Source organism: Astyanax mexicanus, chromosome 10, assembly GCF_023375975.1.
Source record: "Astyanax mexicanus isolate ESR-SI-001 chromosome 10, AstMex3_surface, whole genome shotgun sequence".
NCBI lineage: Eukaryota > Metazoa > Chordata > Actinopteri > Characiformes > Acestrorhamphidae > Astyanax > Astyanax mexicanus.
Window position 1 is genome coordinate 1,500,240 of NC_064417.1, and position 18,284 is coordinate 1,518,523.

At 38.0% G+C, this 18,284-nt stretch overlaps 1 protein-coding gene and 1 long non-coding RNA gene across 2 annotated transcripts in view; one reads left to right on the plus strand and one right to left on the minus strand.

The window, feature by feature from the left end:
• Window positions 1-16,771, plus strand: part of abcb7 (ATP-binding cassette, sub-family B (MDR/TAP), member 7) — a 47,622-nt gene extending 30,851 nt beyond the window's left edge. Inside the window, exons 11-16 of the mRNA XM_022683718.2 lie at window positions 2,034-2,197; window positions 2,284-2,413; window positions 3,735-3,906; window positions 4,453-4,556; window positions 5,607-5,714; window positions 13,734-16,771. Coding sequence (XP_022539439.2) covers window positions 2,034-2,197; window positions 2,284-2,413; window positions 3,735-3,906; window positions 4,453-4,556; window positions 5,607-5,714; window positions 13,734-13,955 — 900 coding nt within the window. The 3' untranslated portion in view covers window positions 13,956-16,771. The remainder of the gene's footprint in view (window positions 1-2,033; window positions 2,198-2,283; window positions 2,414-3,734; window positions 3,907-4,452; window positions 4,557-5,606; window positions 5,715-13,733) is intronic.
• Window positions 1-18,284, minus strand: part of LOC125804806 (uncharacterized) — a 296,742-nt gene that overhangs the window by 130,093 nt on the left and 148,365 nt on the right. The gene's annotated exons all lie outside the window — the stretch shown is intronic.

The window sequence follows — 18,284 nt, forward strand, 5'->3', positions numbered from 1 at the left end:
AGAATGACAATCAACAAATCGAGTTGAGATTTAATGCAATTTAATGCTGAACTTAATAAATTTAATTATATCAGAGTAAAGCATTTTGAACAGTAGGCTCCAACACGTTCTTCTGACCAATTGCAGACACAGGAGACCAAGGTCAGATGTCTATTTTTTTTAGACAATGTTAATCAGCTAAATTAAGTAAACTGTAATTCTTAAAAAAATATATATATATATATATTTCAGACATATTAGATAAAGACACAGATATTAGATAGAGACACAGATTTCTCTCCTGAAAACTGTTCATTTAGGTGAGTAAAGTGCTTCTGTTTATTTACAGTAAGTTGAGTTTTTCAGATTTCCATTAAAGCTGGAGCGTTAGCTTTAGTGGCAAACTACGGTAATGCTAATGCTGTTCCAGCAGTGCTAGCCGGGCTTAGCAGCAGCCCACAGTCCGATATACTTACCTCTGAACAGCCAAAGAGCTAGCACTTAGCGTGGTCAGTGGGTAATGCTAATTCTGCTCCAGCAGTGCTAGCCGGAGTTTAAAAATAGTAGTTTAAAAATTGTACCCATAATTTGGTTTGTCAAGATGAAGAGAGTTACAATTAATACAAGTTATTTCAATGTCGACTTATTGAACTTATGTGTTAATGATAATAAATGATGATAATTATAAAAATATATATTATTCTAAAGGTTTTCCTCAGAACTGTTACAGGTGAAGCTCACACTGGAGCGCTTCTCAGACCACAGAAAGCAGAATCTCAGGCTGGTAGAGGTCAGGACAAGGTCAAATATGCGCAACAGAGAGTCTGTGGGTGTGAAAACAGCGAGTTCTTCACAAATATGTCACAGATCACGCACAGCACTGTAAAACAGTCTGCTAAGCATTTAACAGAGAGTTAAAACGGCTCTACGAGCTATCAATCAGAATATTAACGGCTAGACGCAAATCACAGAGAGAAAAACTCCCTGCAACAGCAAACTAATTAAACTATGTCTGTCAAAGTGAAAGTAACTTGGACGGTTCGTGCCTTAATGGCAGTAAATAAAGAATATTCACTTTAATTTAAACACTTTCTTCTCTGTTTCAGACAAGTATAGAAAAAAATAAAGTCAGAACTGCTGTCAGACACACTCTCAGACTTTAATGCAGTATCTATTTTCTATGCTGTATTTAGACACATGCTGCCATCGGTCAAAAAACCTTGTATCTCCGATATGGCAGTTTTAGAGAAGAAGATCAAAACAAAAACCCTAATTTAATTTTTTTTTTAGCATTTCTCTTGTTTCATTCAATTGTTAAAGTATTGTCTTGAGATGTAAAGAACCTGTCTGATTTAAACTAATTTAAACAGAAATGGAGATGCATGGTTTTTGCACAACCCATGTATGCAAAGATATATATATATATATATATATATATATATATATATATATATACACTAGTGCATCTCAAAAAGTTCTTTATTTCAATAATTTAGTTTAAAATGTGAAAGTCATGTATTATATAGATGTATTACACACAGATTGATCTATTTTAAGCCTTTATTTCTTTTATTGTTAATTATGGCTTACAGCCAATGAGAACCCAAATATCAGTGTTTTAGAAAATTTAAATATTATTATTATATTTGGCAGTGTGCCAAGTCCTGCTGGAAAATGAAATCAGCATGCTGGAAAAACACTGCACTGAAAATTTAAGCAGTTTGTCTTGGTTTGATGGCTTGTGATCATCCATCATTATTTTGATTGTCTTGAGGTTTTCAATTTGTTTAAATAAATAAAATAAATAAATAAAAAAATCATTTTTAAATGGTCTCTTTTTTTCCATAGCTGTATATGTGAGCCTCTGCCCACCTATTCCATCTATTATTGAAATATCAAAAGCATCTTTGACTCAAGAACGGGGAGATTGACTGCAGAGTAACGGAAGAAGTATTCCTGGGTAGAAAAATGCTAGATCGTCCCATTTCCTCGTTCCCTCCAGAATCAATATCCCGGCCGAACTAACCCTCCTCTTCATGTTCTGTGTGTTGAAGGAGAAAGCGCTGGCTCCTCCGCTGCTGGTTACTCCTCAGGAGGCCACCATCAGGTTCGAGGATGTCTACTTCGAGTACTTGGAGGGACAAAAGGTCCTCAACGGGGTTTCCTTCGAAGTGCCTGCTGGGAAGAAGGTGGCCATTGTCGGAGGCAGCGGATCCGGGTAAGTGCGCAGTGGAGAGCAGCTCTGTGGGTTTTTTACTGCCAGAGGTTGTCTTGTTTCTATTGATAAACTTTCTTTCTTCGCAGGAAGAGCACAATCGTCCGCTTGCTGTTCCGATTCTATGAACCCCAGCGAGGCAACATCTATATTGCAAACCAGAACATTCGAGATGTTAGCCTGGATAGTCTCAGGAAGTCTTTGGGAGTGGTTCCTCAGGTAAGTGATCTGTAAAACTGTAAAACAGAGTGGATTCTGTGTGAAAAAGATGATGCACTGCATGCTTTAGTGCAGGTGAAGCTCTTACCTTAGCTAAGGTTCTCTAACTCTGCTCCTGGAGAGTTAATGTAAAGCAGACTTTAGCTACAATCACTTTTATTCCCTATCTGATCCACCTAATTATTGCTTTCAGAAGCTTGTAAAACTTCATTCCATAGTTTTTAAATTAATTTTAAAATGTCTTGTCTGTTGTGGTCTCTAGTATGACTGAATGCCGTGTGAGCTGTTTTTTTTTTTTTTTGTGAGAAAAAAAAGTGCTCCGGTGTTTCTGTATAACCCTGCTTTAGTTCACTGGATTAGTGGTCTCTAAAGAAAGACAGGATTTTGTCTCTTGCTTATGAATATTCATACATTTCAAACATATCGCCATATGATTGGCTAACAGCACTGCAGCAGGAAAGGCCTACCTGCCATCCCATCCAAAGTCAATTTTACAGCTATAAAACTTAAAGGACAATATTTTTTCAGAGATACAGCCTTAGTTATACAGATACAGTGCTAGATAAAGTTAACTTTTAAGTTTTTAATTTCTGAATTTCACAAACAGGATTGTAGAATTATCTTGATTTGTTTTTTCTTTGTACGAAAAATGAAGTTGGATTTTTGTTACAAGATGCAAAAATAGATTTTTTTTCTCTAAAATTCTGTGTGTGAATGTCAGAAATGAAAAGCTAAAAATTAATAAATTCGTTTTTTCATCACTATTCTTAATAAAAAAAAAAGAACAGGTTTAATTTCTAAATGTGACATTTTGTCTCAAATTGTATTAAAACTTTCTACACATAACCAACCTATAAATCTAGTAGGCATCATTCTGCAGATTGCTGCTTGTAGCTGTATTTTCCATTAACTTTGGTTTTTCCTGTTGCCAACAGAGATCTTTACAGTAACTGCAAGCCAAAAATACAAATAGCAAAGTATGAGCATTAGCTGAGCAATATTATTGTCCTGTAAAAGTGTCAGTAGCATGTACTTATGATTTTTTCCATATATTAATAAGAATAAATCATTAAAAAATAGACTGTACACTGCATACATTTTTTCTGGGAATGTCCCCAACTTGTAAAGTTAGGACTTCTTAAAATAAATAAATTAATAAATTAATAAGCGGGTCTTTTCACTGGTAAACACCTGAATATGATATTACTGTGAATCATATATAATGACTTTGCAGCATTAGTTGGCCTGAGAAGTCTGAAAAAAGTCTTAAATACATATAATAAACTAATAATAATAAAAGTCTGTTTATTTCTTGCTTTAGGATGCAGTCCTCTTCCACAACACCATCTTCTACAATCTTCAGTACGGCAACATCAACGCCACAGCGGAGGACGTGTACAGAGTGGCCAGGCTAGCTGGTATCCACGATGCTATCCTCAGGATGCCTCATGGATATGAAACACAGGTTGGAGAACGAGGCCTGAAGCTTTCAGGTATGAAAAAGACGGATCAACTGATTGAATTTTTGCACCAGGAGTAAAGCAGCATAAAGTTGTCCAAAAGCAGTGTGTAAGACTGGTGGAGGAGAACATGATGCCAAGATGCATGAAACAAAACTGTGATTAAAAACCACAGTTATTCCACCAAATATTGATTCCTGAACTCTTTAAAACTTGAATATGAACTTGTCTAAAAGGTCTAAAAGCTCTGCATCTTTTTTGGAATTTGGGAGAAATGTTGTCTGTAGTTTATAGAATAAAACAGCAATATTCGTTTTACTCAAACATAAACCTATAAATAGCAAAGTCAGAAAAAACTGATTCAGAAACTATATGTATTTTCCAGCCCTAATTGTTATAGTTAAAGTTCACATGGTTAAAGTTACTTGCTTATATTAAATCGACTGGCCAATTATAAAGCTACTTCCACCTGTGTGAGCAGTGCATTTTGAGAGTTGTGAAGACCTTCTGTACATAGTGTACATAATGACTGATTACCCAGGTTTCTGAGAACTCACAGGTGTGTCCGCATCATGACAGGTGGAGAAAAACAGCGTGTTGCCATCGCCAGAGCCATCCTGAAGAACCCTCCCGTTCTGCTGTACGATGAAGCCACTTCTTCACTAGACTCCATCACTGAAGAGGTGAGGAGCTCGGCATCCGTCATACAGGACTAATTTACCTTTGTCAGATTCATTTTAGGCCTACTAAGTTCATGCACTGATGTTCTATAAATCGTATGGTAATAAAAATTTGCCTTGGAAGCATGGAAAAAATAATGGATTTTTTTAAATTATTATTTTATTTCGATTTTTGTAAGTTTATAAACATAACACAAATAAAAACACATGACAAGCATACATTAAAGCGAGAAAAAGAAATAGAAATAGCACAATGACAAAATCATGGAGATTTATTGGTTAAAAAGTGTATTAACCCTGAAAACAAGTATCTCCAAAACAGCAAAAACAACAAAACAGACAAATAAAAACTTCTAAATTTTTAAAGGAAGTCAATGTAAAGAGAGTTTCAGTTTATTTCAGATCATTTTAAAATATTTCTATTGATACGTTCATCAAGAAATTTTGACACAGTGTAAGAGGGACAGTTCGTCTGTTCAATATATGTAGTAAACTAAAAATCGACAAGATAAAAATGGAGATTTTTTTTTCTCATTGGACAGCGACGATATGCAGGTATTTAGCGATTAGTATTGAAGTGTGCTTATCGCAGAATGAAGCTGAAGCATAAATTATAAATTATTCTCTCTCTCAGCATGTCTCTCTCAGTTTTTGGCATTGTAGACTTTTCATATGGATATTTACACTCACAGTGGGCGCTCAATTATTTTTATGAGGCTTTACAGGTTATTACACACTCTGGAGATATTTGCTTTGAAGGCTTTCACTTTTTATTTATTTATTCCCCCCTCCACACACACACACACACACACACACCTCACTCTACCTGTATCATGTCAAAAAGAAGTCTTCATATAAATCCTGTCAATCATATCGGAGCTAGTTATTACAAAGGAACAGAGAATCATCATAAGCCAGACAAGCTCACATTGAAACATCACCGGGGGATGGAGAAAGCGGGGAGGTTCATTTTAATGTTTCTAAATTTGTTCTTCAAACTTTTGTGTGATTCAGGGATTTATGTTATTGTTCTCTTATCTTCCTGCTTCCTAGAACATTCTCGCTTCCATGAAAGAAATGGTGAAAGACAGGACTTCAGTCTTCATTGCCCACAGACTCTCCACCATTGTGGATGCAGATGAGATCATTGTGCTGAATCAGGTAAGATCACTTACAGTATACAGCACAGTGAGGAATCAATTCAGGTAAAAATTCTGTAAAAAAAAAAAAAAAAAAAAAGATGAGGAGCATTAATTACACACTTTATGCCTCTAGTTGAAGTAATGCTTCCAGAGGCTTCTTTTTAGCTCCACTGATGATATAGGCAGGGTTCTTACGGTCATTAAAAAACCTGGAAAAGTCATGGAATTGTAAAATGGCAATTTCAAGACCTGGATAAGTTCTGGGAAAAAAATAAGAAATACCCAGAAACTTTTGGTAAAGTCATGGATAGTTTTCATTTATCGACATTTAAGAAAAGCCATTTAGAGCTGGTTCAGTTAGATCAGTAATAAAGCCCTACAAAATCAAGCTTTCAGGATCTCTCTCATATTGTATTATTGAAGATTGTGGCAATATTACTTTACAATGTTGTTTTTTTTGTTATTATAGTTTTAGTTGATTTTTTTTTTTTTTTTTTGTCCGATGGAAAAATCATGAAAAAGTAATGGAAATGTATTGGTTGAAAAGTGTGTGATAGGAGAAGTCTTTCTGCATATTTCTGCTTGGCGGACTCTCTCAGTGCACACAGGTGTTTAAAAACTCCAGCAGCACCGCTGCTGTATCTGATATATGGTAACGACTGGAGAAGTGCACCTTGCACGGCTCAAAATTATTCATCTTGGGCGCAACGTGAAATAAACCAATCACAGTGTCTCATCATTTTCTTTAAAAGCCAGGTAAGTTCTGACTTGCTGGATTTCTATTTTAATGGTGCAGTGCCTCTGCGCTTCTCAGCAGAGAAAATTTGACCTGCTTGTTGACGCTGTGAAGGAGCTCCAGCAGCTCATTTACGGGAACAGCAATGTTATTTTATTTACTATTCTGTTTATTGTGTTCATGTGTGTGTAATGAGCGGGAGTGTATGAGCGTTGAGCGCATGCGGCTCGTCTGCATTGCCAAGATAGCAAGGTAGGCTGACAGTTGACTCTAGTCAGGGTTTTAATCAGTCAGTGGAGCACTTCCATTTTTCGTTGCAAAGATAGCAACACTCCAGAATTTACTTAAACACACCTCACCCATCAGGCACAAGAGCATTAGATATATCATGTACTGATGTTGAATTTAAATTCGTTCTGATCACAAATGCCACTCCAGCTCCGGAGAACGCAGTTACACTGCTGTACAGCCCTTTAATAAGAGATGTTAAGATTGTGATTCAATGTTTTGCCACCTCTGAGAATCATAGCAGTGCTTTGTGTTGTTCCTGTTGATTACGTATAGAAGGGAAAAGGGTCCAGTATACATCTCTTATGACCGAGCTCCAGCGGCGAGCATGTTGTACATGATTGCTCTTGATGCTTTCTTATTTCTGGGATTCTCAAGAGACTGCTTATCTCCCTGTGTTTCGAGCCGTGCCATAATTGAACATGATTTGGGGCAAATTCTGCCATCTTTTTGTTCTGTACCAGTTCAGCTGTGCTCAGCATAAAAAAGCTTTCAGACAAATGCTGTCCTTTCATTTCTAGTGGCCTTATATATATATATATATTATTATATGTGAATTGCACAGTTACCATTATTCTGACAGTGTAAAGGCAGAAATGTGCTTTTTTGCCAGCGAACAACCTCAATACTATGAGTTTGAGGTTTTGAACACTTAGAAAGTGGACATTTAGATGTCTACATCTCTGAACATGGACTAACTAATACTTATTTAGCTCACAGTTGACTGGCATCACTCTGGATTGACAGGGAGTGAGGCTAAACAAAGCTACTACTATACGATGCAGTGAAACAATAGGAATCTGTTGTTGTGGATGTGTTTGACATTAATTTAAAGCTGCTTTAAAATATTTTGTAAAGATGAAAGCTTGAGTATGGCGTCCAAATAGGGTCCACATGGACCGCTTACAAGCCAAACTGGCACTGCACGGAGACGGTTCGAGTTTTTCCTGGGCGAGTGGAATGACCTTAATGGGTGGGGTTTATTTCCAGCAGCCAATGATCGACTAGTCCCCTCCCACCTGTAAAAACAAGCTCAAAACTAAAAGTGACAACGTTCTCAAATTAAAAGCAAGACTGATGCAAAACTGTGGGAAAAATTTTTAAACAAAACAGATTTCCTATGAAGGTAAAACACAAAACAGAATATTAAACTTTCTAATCAATATTAAATATTCTGTTTACAAACCTGATTTTAAAATTCTTGATATTAGTAATAGTCCTCTTTTAACAGTCTTTAAATTTCTTGGTTATGAATTATACCTTTGGTTCTCAAAAAATTTTGACCCTATTTTGACGCCATAATTAAGCATCTGAAAAGATTTAATGATACAAAGATCTCGAGCCACTTAAGTGTAAAGCAAAAGAATCGGAAAGAATCAAAAGAAACGGGTTATTTAAAAAGAAACTTGCAATTCAATGTATTTTTTTGAGAATTTTTAAAAATATAATATGATTTAAAAACATATGGTATATTTAAGAAGTAAATAGCTAACTTTGTATTTTAGTTAGAGCTTGCTGATGTGTTTAAAAATATTGAATCGTGATATTTAAAGAAACTTTCACGATAAATGATAGTTATTATAATTTCACAAGCAGAAAAAATGCATTAGTAGTAGATTTTAGATTATTAAACAAACGCTGGTTAAATACCACAGTTATTTGAATATAGTGTTTTTTTTTATTCAAAATATGCTTTGCCGTTTTTAAGTGTGTGTTTTGTGTGTGGTATACTCAAAGAGATGAATATCATTTATCACAGTAATGAATTTATCACGATACAATAAATAAAACAAATATCATCTATGCCCAGCCCTTCCTGCAGCTCTCCTTTTGGATGTTAAACATCCCTTTGCATCCCTTCTCCACGGACCAAGCAATAGCAGAGCACCTCCTTATCCAACCATGTCAGTGTGGATCTGCACGGATGATTTAGAAATCATTTCCATTATCCATATCTGACCCGTGGCCTTCTGTTTCCTTTCTCTCAGCTAAACAAGCGCAGTGCTTCAGCAGTGCCGTCACCGCTGAGATAGCCTTGAACATTGCTGGTGATGAGAGGCTGGGCCTCTCTGTGTGTAAAAGAGGACTTTGTGGAACATGCCGTCTCTTTGCTCTAAAATTGGCCTCGAACGACAGCAGAGCGAGAGCGAGCTTCTTTACTAACGCTGACCCTTTAACATCTTTCATTAGTGAAAAGGTTTAAACTTCCGGAGTGCAGCGTGCAAAAATAAGATCATCTTTCTCTGGTGCAGGTTTGAACAGTAGAGGTACAGAGCTGTAGGAACAATGTTTATCACAGCTTCACCATACTGCATGGATTCAGTGTGGTGTATTAAGAAGAAATAAATAAGAAATGACCAACAGACACTTTGAAAAGAGCACCAACCCCCTGATCTCACAAATCAAATGGACCTTTTCCATAACGCATGCAGAGAAAAGGACATTTAGGAACTATTATGTATAAAGAGTGAAGGTTTACGATTATAGTTGAGAAGCTAGAAGCTCTATAATCTATTAACTTCATATATATGAATATTCCTCAGCTCAGTCAGACTGTGTGAGATGGACAACAGTTAGAAACATTTTAAAATAAAGGCATTTTTACAGTAATAACGGTCTTTACAATGTTATGTTACTACTTTACAACATGTGTAATAATGCCCTGCTAAGTGCAGTTCAGCCTATACTGACCTAGTCTTAGAGTCTCTGTAAAACACCAAATCCACCGGAGATCCTATTTAAACCTATAGGTAAACACAGAGGTGGGTAGTGCAGGTCCAGAAAGTAAAAATCATATTTGGTGTGGATTTTTACTTTGAACTAGTGTAAACAGAAATGTTCTAAATGAATCTATCTCAATTGTACTTGGCTGGTTGTGTTTTTCCTCCATAGACTAATTCTAACCATTTGTTTCTTAGCTCTGAATTACTGGGTAAAGTATATAAACACTGATGTGTTATTCGCACAAATAACACAGGAATGAACTGCATGCTGTTTCTAGCGCTGTTAGTTATCTCCTATCTGACGAGACGGCATCGCTGCCCAGCATCAGCTTTGCCTTAGGGCGGTTGCGAACCAAGGTGGGCGTGGCCATGAATACTATAATTCACAGGTTGATGTAGACACGGTGCTTTTCCTGATTGACTCGTTTTTTACTGAATATTTTCTTTTACTGTCCGCTGCAGACAATAAGACAAAAGAGGTTGAGGAAGAGTTTCATCATGTGCAGCATCATAAATATAAAACTCAGAGAGACCCACTGTATTTCACAAAGAACAAGAAAAAGTGGATTTTAGCGGAAGGAGAGCACACCTATAGATTATTTTCAGTTTTCTGAATCAGTTAACGAATCTGATTGCACCAAAAATAAATCATAGCATCACAGCATCAGATCATGTTCTCCTTACAAACAAACCACTTCAGAGTTCGTTTGGAAAAGGACCAAGACCAATTCCTCCAAAGGGTTTCAGTGCGGATGATTTGCTCCGCATTAAAATGGGATTACTGTGTTCACACCTGCTCAAACCAATAGCATAAGGGTGAAAACGCCCCCTATTGCTGATGCTGCAGCCGGCCAGTGCTTAAACAATAAACACATATGTCAGGTTCTTAGCAATAACACCCTGTTGAGGAGAATGTGATGTGCAGGTAAACCCCCTCTTTGCATTGTTGGAGATGTTGAGCAGTGTCAGTGATGCTCAGGAGCGCGGAAGCAGCGGATGGATGGTGGTGCTCATTAAAATAATGAGTGGAAGTGGTTCGCACCTTCCATTCTTGACGGCAACACCTCAGCACATCTTCCTCGGGTCGAGACATTCTCGTCGGGTGCAGTGAGCGCGTGGGTGGCGGTGGAGAGACGAGCAGCTGGGTATCACGCTGTGGAGGTCGGAGATCTTACTTGTCCTGTCAGTGTATTACAGGCAGCGATGTCCCGCTCTGATCTGAGAGTGGAACCCGTCGGAGTCGAGTTCCAAGTCTAGTGTTAAAGGGGGCTGAGAAGTTCCTCCATATCCTGAACTCCTTTAGAGAGATATACAGTATTAAATTACTTTAAGGGCCTTGTTTAAGAGTGTGAACGTGGGCGCTTGAACAACTGGATAGGTGGGTATTGAACTCGCAACCCTGCGATCAATACAAAATCACTGCTTATTGTTTAGAGCATGATCTTTTAGTGTTTCTTAAAATTCAAAAACTTTGCTTCTAAAACTTTTACCAAAAATATATTCTTAAACACTTCCACGCAACATTAAGTCTGAAAATCGGAAGAGCTTTAAAAGGCTTTAAATGTATTATTATTATTTTTTTTTTTTTCGTTTTGATTGATTTCCTTTTACTCTGAATGTACTCAGCCTTAACTACTGCATTTAAGGTGGAGCGAAAAAACTCGCCAACTGTACTTTACGCTTTACTACAACTACAGAATTTAAGATGGAATTTAAGGTGGATAGGAAAACACTAAGGCTTGTTTGCCTTGTTCAAAATGAGGCATCTTGTTTAACGTTTTAAACCTCTTACACCTGATAGTTTTGGTTTGAACCATGCATTTTACTACTATATATGTTTTTAGGGCATTTTTACATATCGGTTTAGTTTGATCTGGTTCAAACCAGTTTGTAAAGAGGTTGTAAACTCCATTTATTGGTCAGAACTGTCTGGGGCGGGAGCAGAAAAGTAAATAGAGGAAGAAGGTAATGTGTTCTGGACTAGTGCATATATCTGAGCAGTTGCATGCATTGGCATTAGCAAGCAATGAAAGAATTTGTTCATAGATTTATAAAATACATAATTATCTGGGTAATATACCCAGCTTTAACTAAACCAGAGCAGAGCTGTGTAGCTCAAACTTGGAAGAGTGTGTCCTATAGTTATAGATTGGTCTGGAGTACATGTGCCTAAATTAATCACACCAAGAGTGAAAACGAGCAAGATTTTAAGTAAATCTGATTAGATTAAATTAGTAGAAACAGGACTTGATTAGGACATCCATAGATCATCTATAGTTTCAGACTTTTCAGGCCTCGAAATGGGTCACGATCGCATCGGGTTTTTCTGCAAAACCGCGGCGGCTGCTAAAAATACGGCGTGCATTTTAGCCCGCCTTTCTCGGCATGGAGCGGTGTAGTAATTGTGGCAATAACTAGAAAACAGCCTGGAGACATATTCGGCTGTCATTGTGCAAGCTAATTTCATACTTTTGCTTTGTTGCTGGCAGTCTTTTAAGACCCAGTGCTGCGAGCGCGCCCACACACAGGCTGTGTGCCTGTTCAGGGCCGCTGTGTGTTCTCTCAGTCTCTCGGCCTGTCTCTGCTCTCTCTCTTTCTCTCTCTCTTTAACACACACTCACACACTCCTGCGCCTGCCCTTCCCTTGGCTCATCTACCGTTGCCCCTCATCTCGTGGCTGATCTGCCTGCATCCAGCTGCACTGCCGGCCTCTTACACACAGCTAAGACTATGCTTTCTATTGATGACGCAGAGATGAATGGTACCATAACACCCTCATGTAGTCTCTTTAAACGCTCCCAAGGCAAAGCCCACATGTACTGCCAGATTGTGTGTGTGTGTGTGTGTCTTTTGTTTATCAATTACTGCACAGAACAGTATATGGAGTGGAAAGCTGTAGATTGCAGCAGACTTGGTTACTCAGTAACCTGGTTATTAGGGGTGAAACGGTACAGAAAAATATTGTAGAAAATTCACGGTTCAGTATGTTTTTGGGTAAGTTTTGGATGCAGTTGGTGTAAAAAATAAAGATGCTGGTTATTCTGTATAGCCTCACCTTTATTACCTTCAGAATAACAATGAATCTTCATTATAATCATGTTTAGTTTTTAGGTTGGACAGGGCTCAAACTCTTTCTTTATTAAATGCTGAAACCAGGTTTTTCTCCTACTGTCATCATGAGAAGATCCTTCTTTTGGATCTTGTTGTAAGGCGTCACATCAATGTCAAAAGTTGAGGACTCAAAAATACAAGTCGGGGGCACAAAAATCGCAGGTGAAAAAAATTAACCAGCGTGTTTTAACATTTTGCGTGTGTAAATTAACTTCTCGTGAACACATGTGAAGCTAGCGAGCAAAAAAAAGGGAATCGTTTGCTCTCAAGCTTCATTTTTCTCCTCTCGGGTGCTTTTTGTCCTCACGCTCTGTGTGAATTACCTGCAGACAGAGCGGGTTGCTCCGGGCAGTAAACCCGGGCAGACAGGACCAACGCGTCGGAGAGCGGGTTGTTTGGATGTTAGCATAGCCAGCTAGCTAATGCTCCTGCCGGCTGCCGTCCTTCTTTCCCCGCCCTCCTCCGGCTCGTGGAGGTAGGCGGTCCGTTACAAACCCTGGAGATATCAGCCAATAGCATTCGCTGAGGGAGGTGACCCCGGCCCCGCCCCCAAACTGTCAAAACCACCCCTTTCAAAACTCGAGCGCAAAACACTTAGTCGAGCACAAACTGCTGCTGCAGGTAATTCACACAGTGCGCGAGGAAAAAAAAGCACCCGAGAGGAGAAAATGAAGCTCGAGAGCAACATTTTCTTCAGCGCGCTCACCGTTCTCTTTTTTTGCTCGCTAGTTTCACATTTGTTCTCACGAGAAGTTAATTTACACACGCACCTGGTATTTTTGCGCCCTAGACTTTTGACATTGATGTGACGCCATATTGTTGGAACAAACAAACAAACAATAAGCATGATTGTGTCATTTTATTAAGAACAAAAACAACAGCATTACTTTAACTGCTTAAACTACAAAAAACAAATCCTAAACATATTGAGAAAGGGGGAGCGAAAGAGGTAGAGCAAGGTGGAGGGCGTGTGCGTGAAAATCTTCCACTCTCTCTTTGTTGTGCTCTCACAAATGTCCTCACTCTCTCTCCTCGATTATTTGTCCCCCACTGTCTTTTTCTTTCTCTTTCCTTTGTCCCTTGTTCTCCCTTCCTGTTCCTTTCACACTCGACTGTGCCTCTTTCTCCCGACTCTCTTGTTAATCCTCTCGTCCTCTTTGTCTCGTTTGTCGTCCTGCAGGGGAAGGTAGCGGAGCGCGGTGACCACCAGACCCTCCTCAGGATGCCGGGCAGTCTGTACGCCGACCTGTGGCACACGCAAAACAGCAAGGTCCTGAACAGCAACGGCAGCAGCAAACCCCCGGCGCAGGCCGAGCGCATCTCGCAGAAGGAGGAGGAGCGCAAGAAGCTGCAGGAGGAGATCATGAACAGCGTGAAGGGCTGCGGAAACTGCTCCTGCTGAGCCTCCATACACATATACACACACACACATATATACATATATACGGTACAGGCCAAAGGTTTTGACGTACCTTCTCTTTTTCTATGCGTTTCTTTTATTTTCATGACTGATATTTACATTGTAAATTCTCACTGAAGCATCAAAACTATGAATGAACACGTGGAGTTTTATATACTGAACAAAAAAAAGCTGAAATAACTGAAAACATTTTTTATATTCTAGTTTCTTCAAAATAGCCCCCCTTTGCTCTGATTACTGCTTTGCACATTCTTAGCATCATTCTCTCAATGAGCTTCATTTAAGAGGTGGCCACCTGAAATGAAAAGTTTTCCAACAGTCTTGAAGGAAGGAAGGAGTTCCCAGAGGTGTTTTTTAGCACTTGTTGCTCCTTTGTCTTCTTCACTCTGTGCTCCAGCTCACCCCAAACCATCTGGATTGGGTTCAGGTCCGGTGACTGTGGAGGTTCAGCTAATTTTTTATTAAGTACATAAAAACTCCACATGTGTTCATTCATAGTTTTGATGCTTCAGTGAAAATCTACAATGTAAATAGTCATAAAAATAAAGAAAACGCACTGAAAAGAAGGCGTGTCCAAACTTTTGGCCTGTACTGTATATACACACACACAGGAGCTCTCTGAAGCTCTCTATGGGGAGAGTCAGATCTGCTGAGGCCTTCTCACACCATCCCTTGAGTCCTGCTCTACAGAGCGGCTGGAAGATGAAGAATCTAATCTAATGCTCTTCATGCTGCCTCAAACTGACTCTACCCTGAAAATATGTGACTGGACACAGACCCGTCTGTTGGTCGTCTTCCTGGACTTGGGTGGAGTGTTGAGTGACCAGATCTCTTCTTTATATCAAATAATTATTCAGGCGTTTCTTAACCAAAGCTCTATTGGCTGCATCAACTACATGAGAACATTTCACTGTTTAAATCAGTTGGAAGGAGTATAGTATTTGGTTCGGTTAAAACGGACTCTGGTTGGTTGTACTGGTTGTACTCTTAGTTCAGTTTGATTGAGCAGGTGTGAAAACAGTAATCGCATTCAGATGTGGATCAAAAGAACCAGATCGAGACCTCTGGACGGTTCTCTTGTGGTGAGAACGTGATCTAGTCCGACCCAGCTATCAAATATACTCCTTTTATTTGAGCTAAACTGCTGATATGGCGCAGTTTAATGTGATACATTAGTCAGATAAAGCTGATTACCACAGCTATGAACAAACACTGTCTCTGCTGCTGCTCCATGCTGTTTACACGCACAGTCTGTGCTGCATTCACTACTCGCAGCTGCGCAACCTCATTTACTACGTATACATCTGCGCTGTACCAAAATTACCACTTTAAACCATCGCCTGGCTCACCAAATGTACGATAAAAATGGCAGTTTAAAAGCGCAGCATTTCAGAGTTCTGTAATAAAGCAGCTTCACACTGCAGATATACGCGCTGGAACACAAACTTCTACTTTCTTACTCCCACGCCATACAGCTCTGACCAATCAGAGGAGACGATGTGCTCTCCTGGTTTATTGGTGCACATTTTGGTGCATAAATGCTTCAAATAAACAAACTCAACTGATTCAGACCATAGAAACCAACTACAGGTGTGAAAACCCCCTTACTTACAGATTTTATCGTATAGAAGTAATCGACTGTATACCACACACACAGCAAATAGAGACTTGGTTAAAAAATGCTGGGTAATTCTTTGGAAACTGGCACATGGCATTCTGTACATCCATCAGCCACATTCTCGAACACATGCCTTTCTGTGAACAGTGTTTATCAGCCCTGCTCCTGGAGCACCATATCCATACGTTGTTTAGTGTTTTCCCTGCTTTAAAGCTTAAATGATCAAACTGCAGGTAAACCGATTCGATTTTTAATTTGCGTAAGTGTTAAGATTGGATTTGCCTGTCGGGACATCACAAACAAATATATAAACATATCTGCATGAGATGCTGCAGTGTCGAAATTTGTAGTAAATTAGTAAATAACCTTTGGCTTTGGCTTTTTTGTGCATCCTTCATCTTGGATTTACCAGATTTGAGGTTTGTCAGGCTGTAAGTGGTGAGGTTGTGATTGATGCACAAAAAAAGACAAATTAAAATCTGTAAATCACATTTCAAACATTCTCCAAATTTGGTTTAGAGCTGATTTGTTAAAATCTGTTTTTTTATGTGGTTTCTGCCTGTCCAGACCAATCAAAAATCAGTCTAAATGCAATATAAAAATCAGATTTGTGCTGGCAGTCTGAACATAGCTTTATACATAGCCGAGGTGCTCAATTATTAGCATATTAATTGGACGTACAGATTATTATTATATGTTTTAATGCAGAGATTAAAAACACTGTAACACTGCAGTATAAAGAGTAACACTGCTCCAGGAGCATGGCTGGGAGTTCACACACATGTATTAAGGTGTTTAAACTAGTTTTAAATTATTATATATTATATATATTTTTTCCATGTGATTTAGAAGTCTAGGTAGCTGTTTTTATTATGGACATGTACATATTAATATGACTCAAAATGACTCGATGGCTCCTGACGAGTCGTAATGTACAGGAGAAAATGTGTCCTATGGCTTTTTGTAAGTGAAAAATGTATTTACTGGCAGAAACAGGAACACTTTATATATTTGGTGTATTGATTAAACTTTAACAGCACCTTGAGCTAATATTATTTGTCGCTAATTCATGATCGTGAGATCTGCTCTTTAACAAAAACACTCATTTGTATCAAAACAATAAATATCAGCAGAGACTGAGACTGCTGACAAAAAACAAAATAAAATCTAAAACCTGAAATTGATTGTTTTATTGTTTTTGCTGTTTAACCTGTCGGGATGTTGATATTTTTATGGACCAGATTACATAATTGAATGTGATTTACATTATAAAAACACACATATATATATATATATATATATATATATATATATATTTTTTTTTTTTTTTTTTTTAATCGGTAAAATAAAGTGATCTTTAAGGCAAAGATGTTCCATTGTCTCAACTCAACTACACAACGACAGAGAAATGCTGTATATCTTTATAACAGATATTTATAACAAAAATATGGCTTTTTTCAATTAAAATATATTTTAATGTTTATACGTAGTGGGGGCTGTATATTTTAATATGGCCATAAAATAATGTCAGTATTTCAGGAATAATGATATTCTTCTAAATACTATTTAGATATTAAATCTCTTTTTTAGTATGCATATGAGCATCATACATTCTGTAGAACCAAAAAATCTATAATTTTTATTTGTCTATTTCAATAATTCAGCCCCAGAAAACCTCAGAGTTCTTTGCCATGAGGTGCCATGATGTCCAACTTCAGTAACGTCAGTATGAGAGAGGGTAAGAGTGATAACACCAAAGTTAACATACCTGTTTTTAAATCATACCTGAGACCTTGTAACACTAACAAGTTATATGACACCGGGAAGGGAATATGGCTAATTGGCTAATGGCTAATAAAATACATTTTTATTAGGTGTTTACTGTATTTTTTTTACACTGCAACGTCATATTCGAGTTGTGATAAAAAGGAAAGATTGAAGTGAAATGTTAAATATTTGAGCTATAGGCCACTATAGTTTAGGTTTGCAATGATATATTTTTCTTTGGATCAGATCTTAACTAAATCCCGTCAGGATAACTCTAAATACTCTCTGTTAAGATGGTTCTTCACACTGAAATGCTTTTGGGAAACTGGGCATTAATCAGACTCTGGCTTTGCTGTTCTTCAGAGAGAGTCGTTAGTCAATCAGCAGCTGTAATTTTCATAAACATGCCGAGTTTTGTTAGGCAGTGCTGCCAAATGTAGGTCTGCTATGTTGTAGAGACTTGGCAGGAAGTTGAGTTTCTGCTCGTTAATTTGATGAAAAATGAAGCGTTTGTTATTCAGTCAGAGAGTCCAGCACTATATCTAAGGTTAAACAGAAGTTTATTTTAAATTAGTCGTACTGCTTCGGTTTTGGACCCATGTGAACAAAAAAATCCAGACTTTTTTAATATGTTAATATTCATGTCTCATACTGACACACACCTTGTGCACAATGATAATCAGTCTAATAAATACATGAGGACATATTAATATTAATATTAATACCATTTTTTCTTTCACTTGCTTTGGCAATAACTGATAACTGTGTTAATGTCTTTTACAGGCTGGGAGTTCAGAATTATTTTATTTTTTTTGTTGTAATATGCGGCACCACAATGATGCAGAGCTGGTATTGTGTTACTGCTCAGCTCCAGGAGTCTGGGGCCATCACCTTTTGATAAAGAGTCCTTATCTTACAGATAAGAG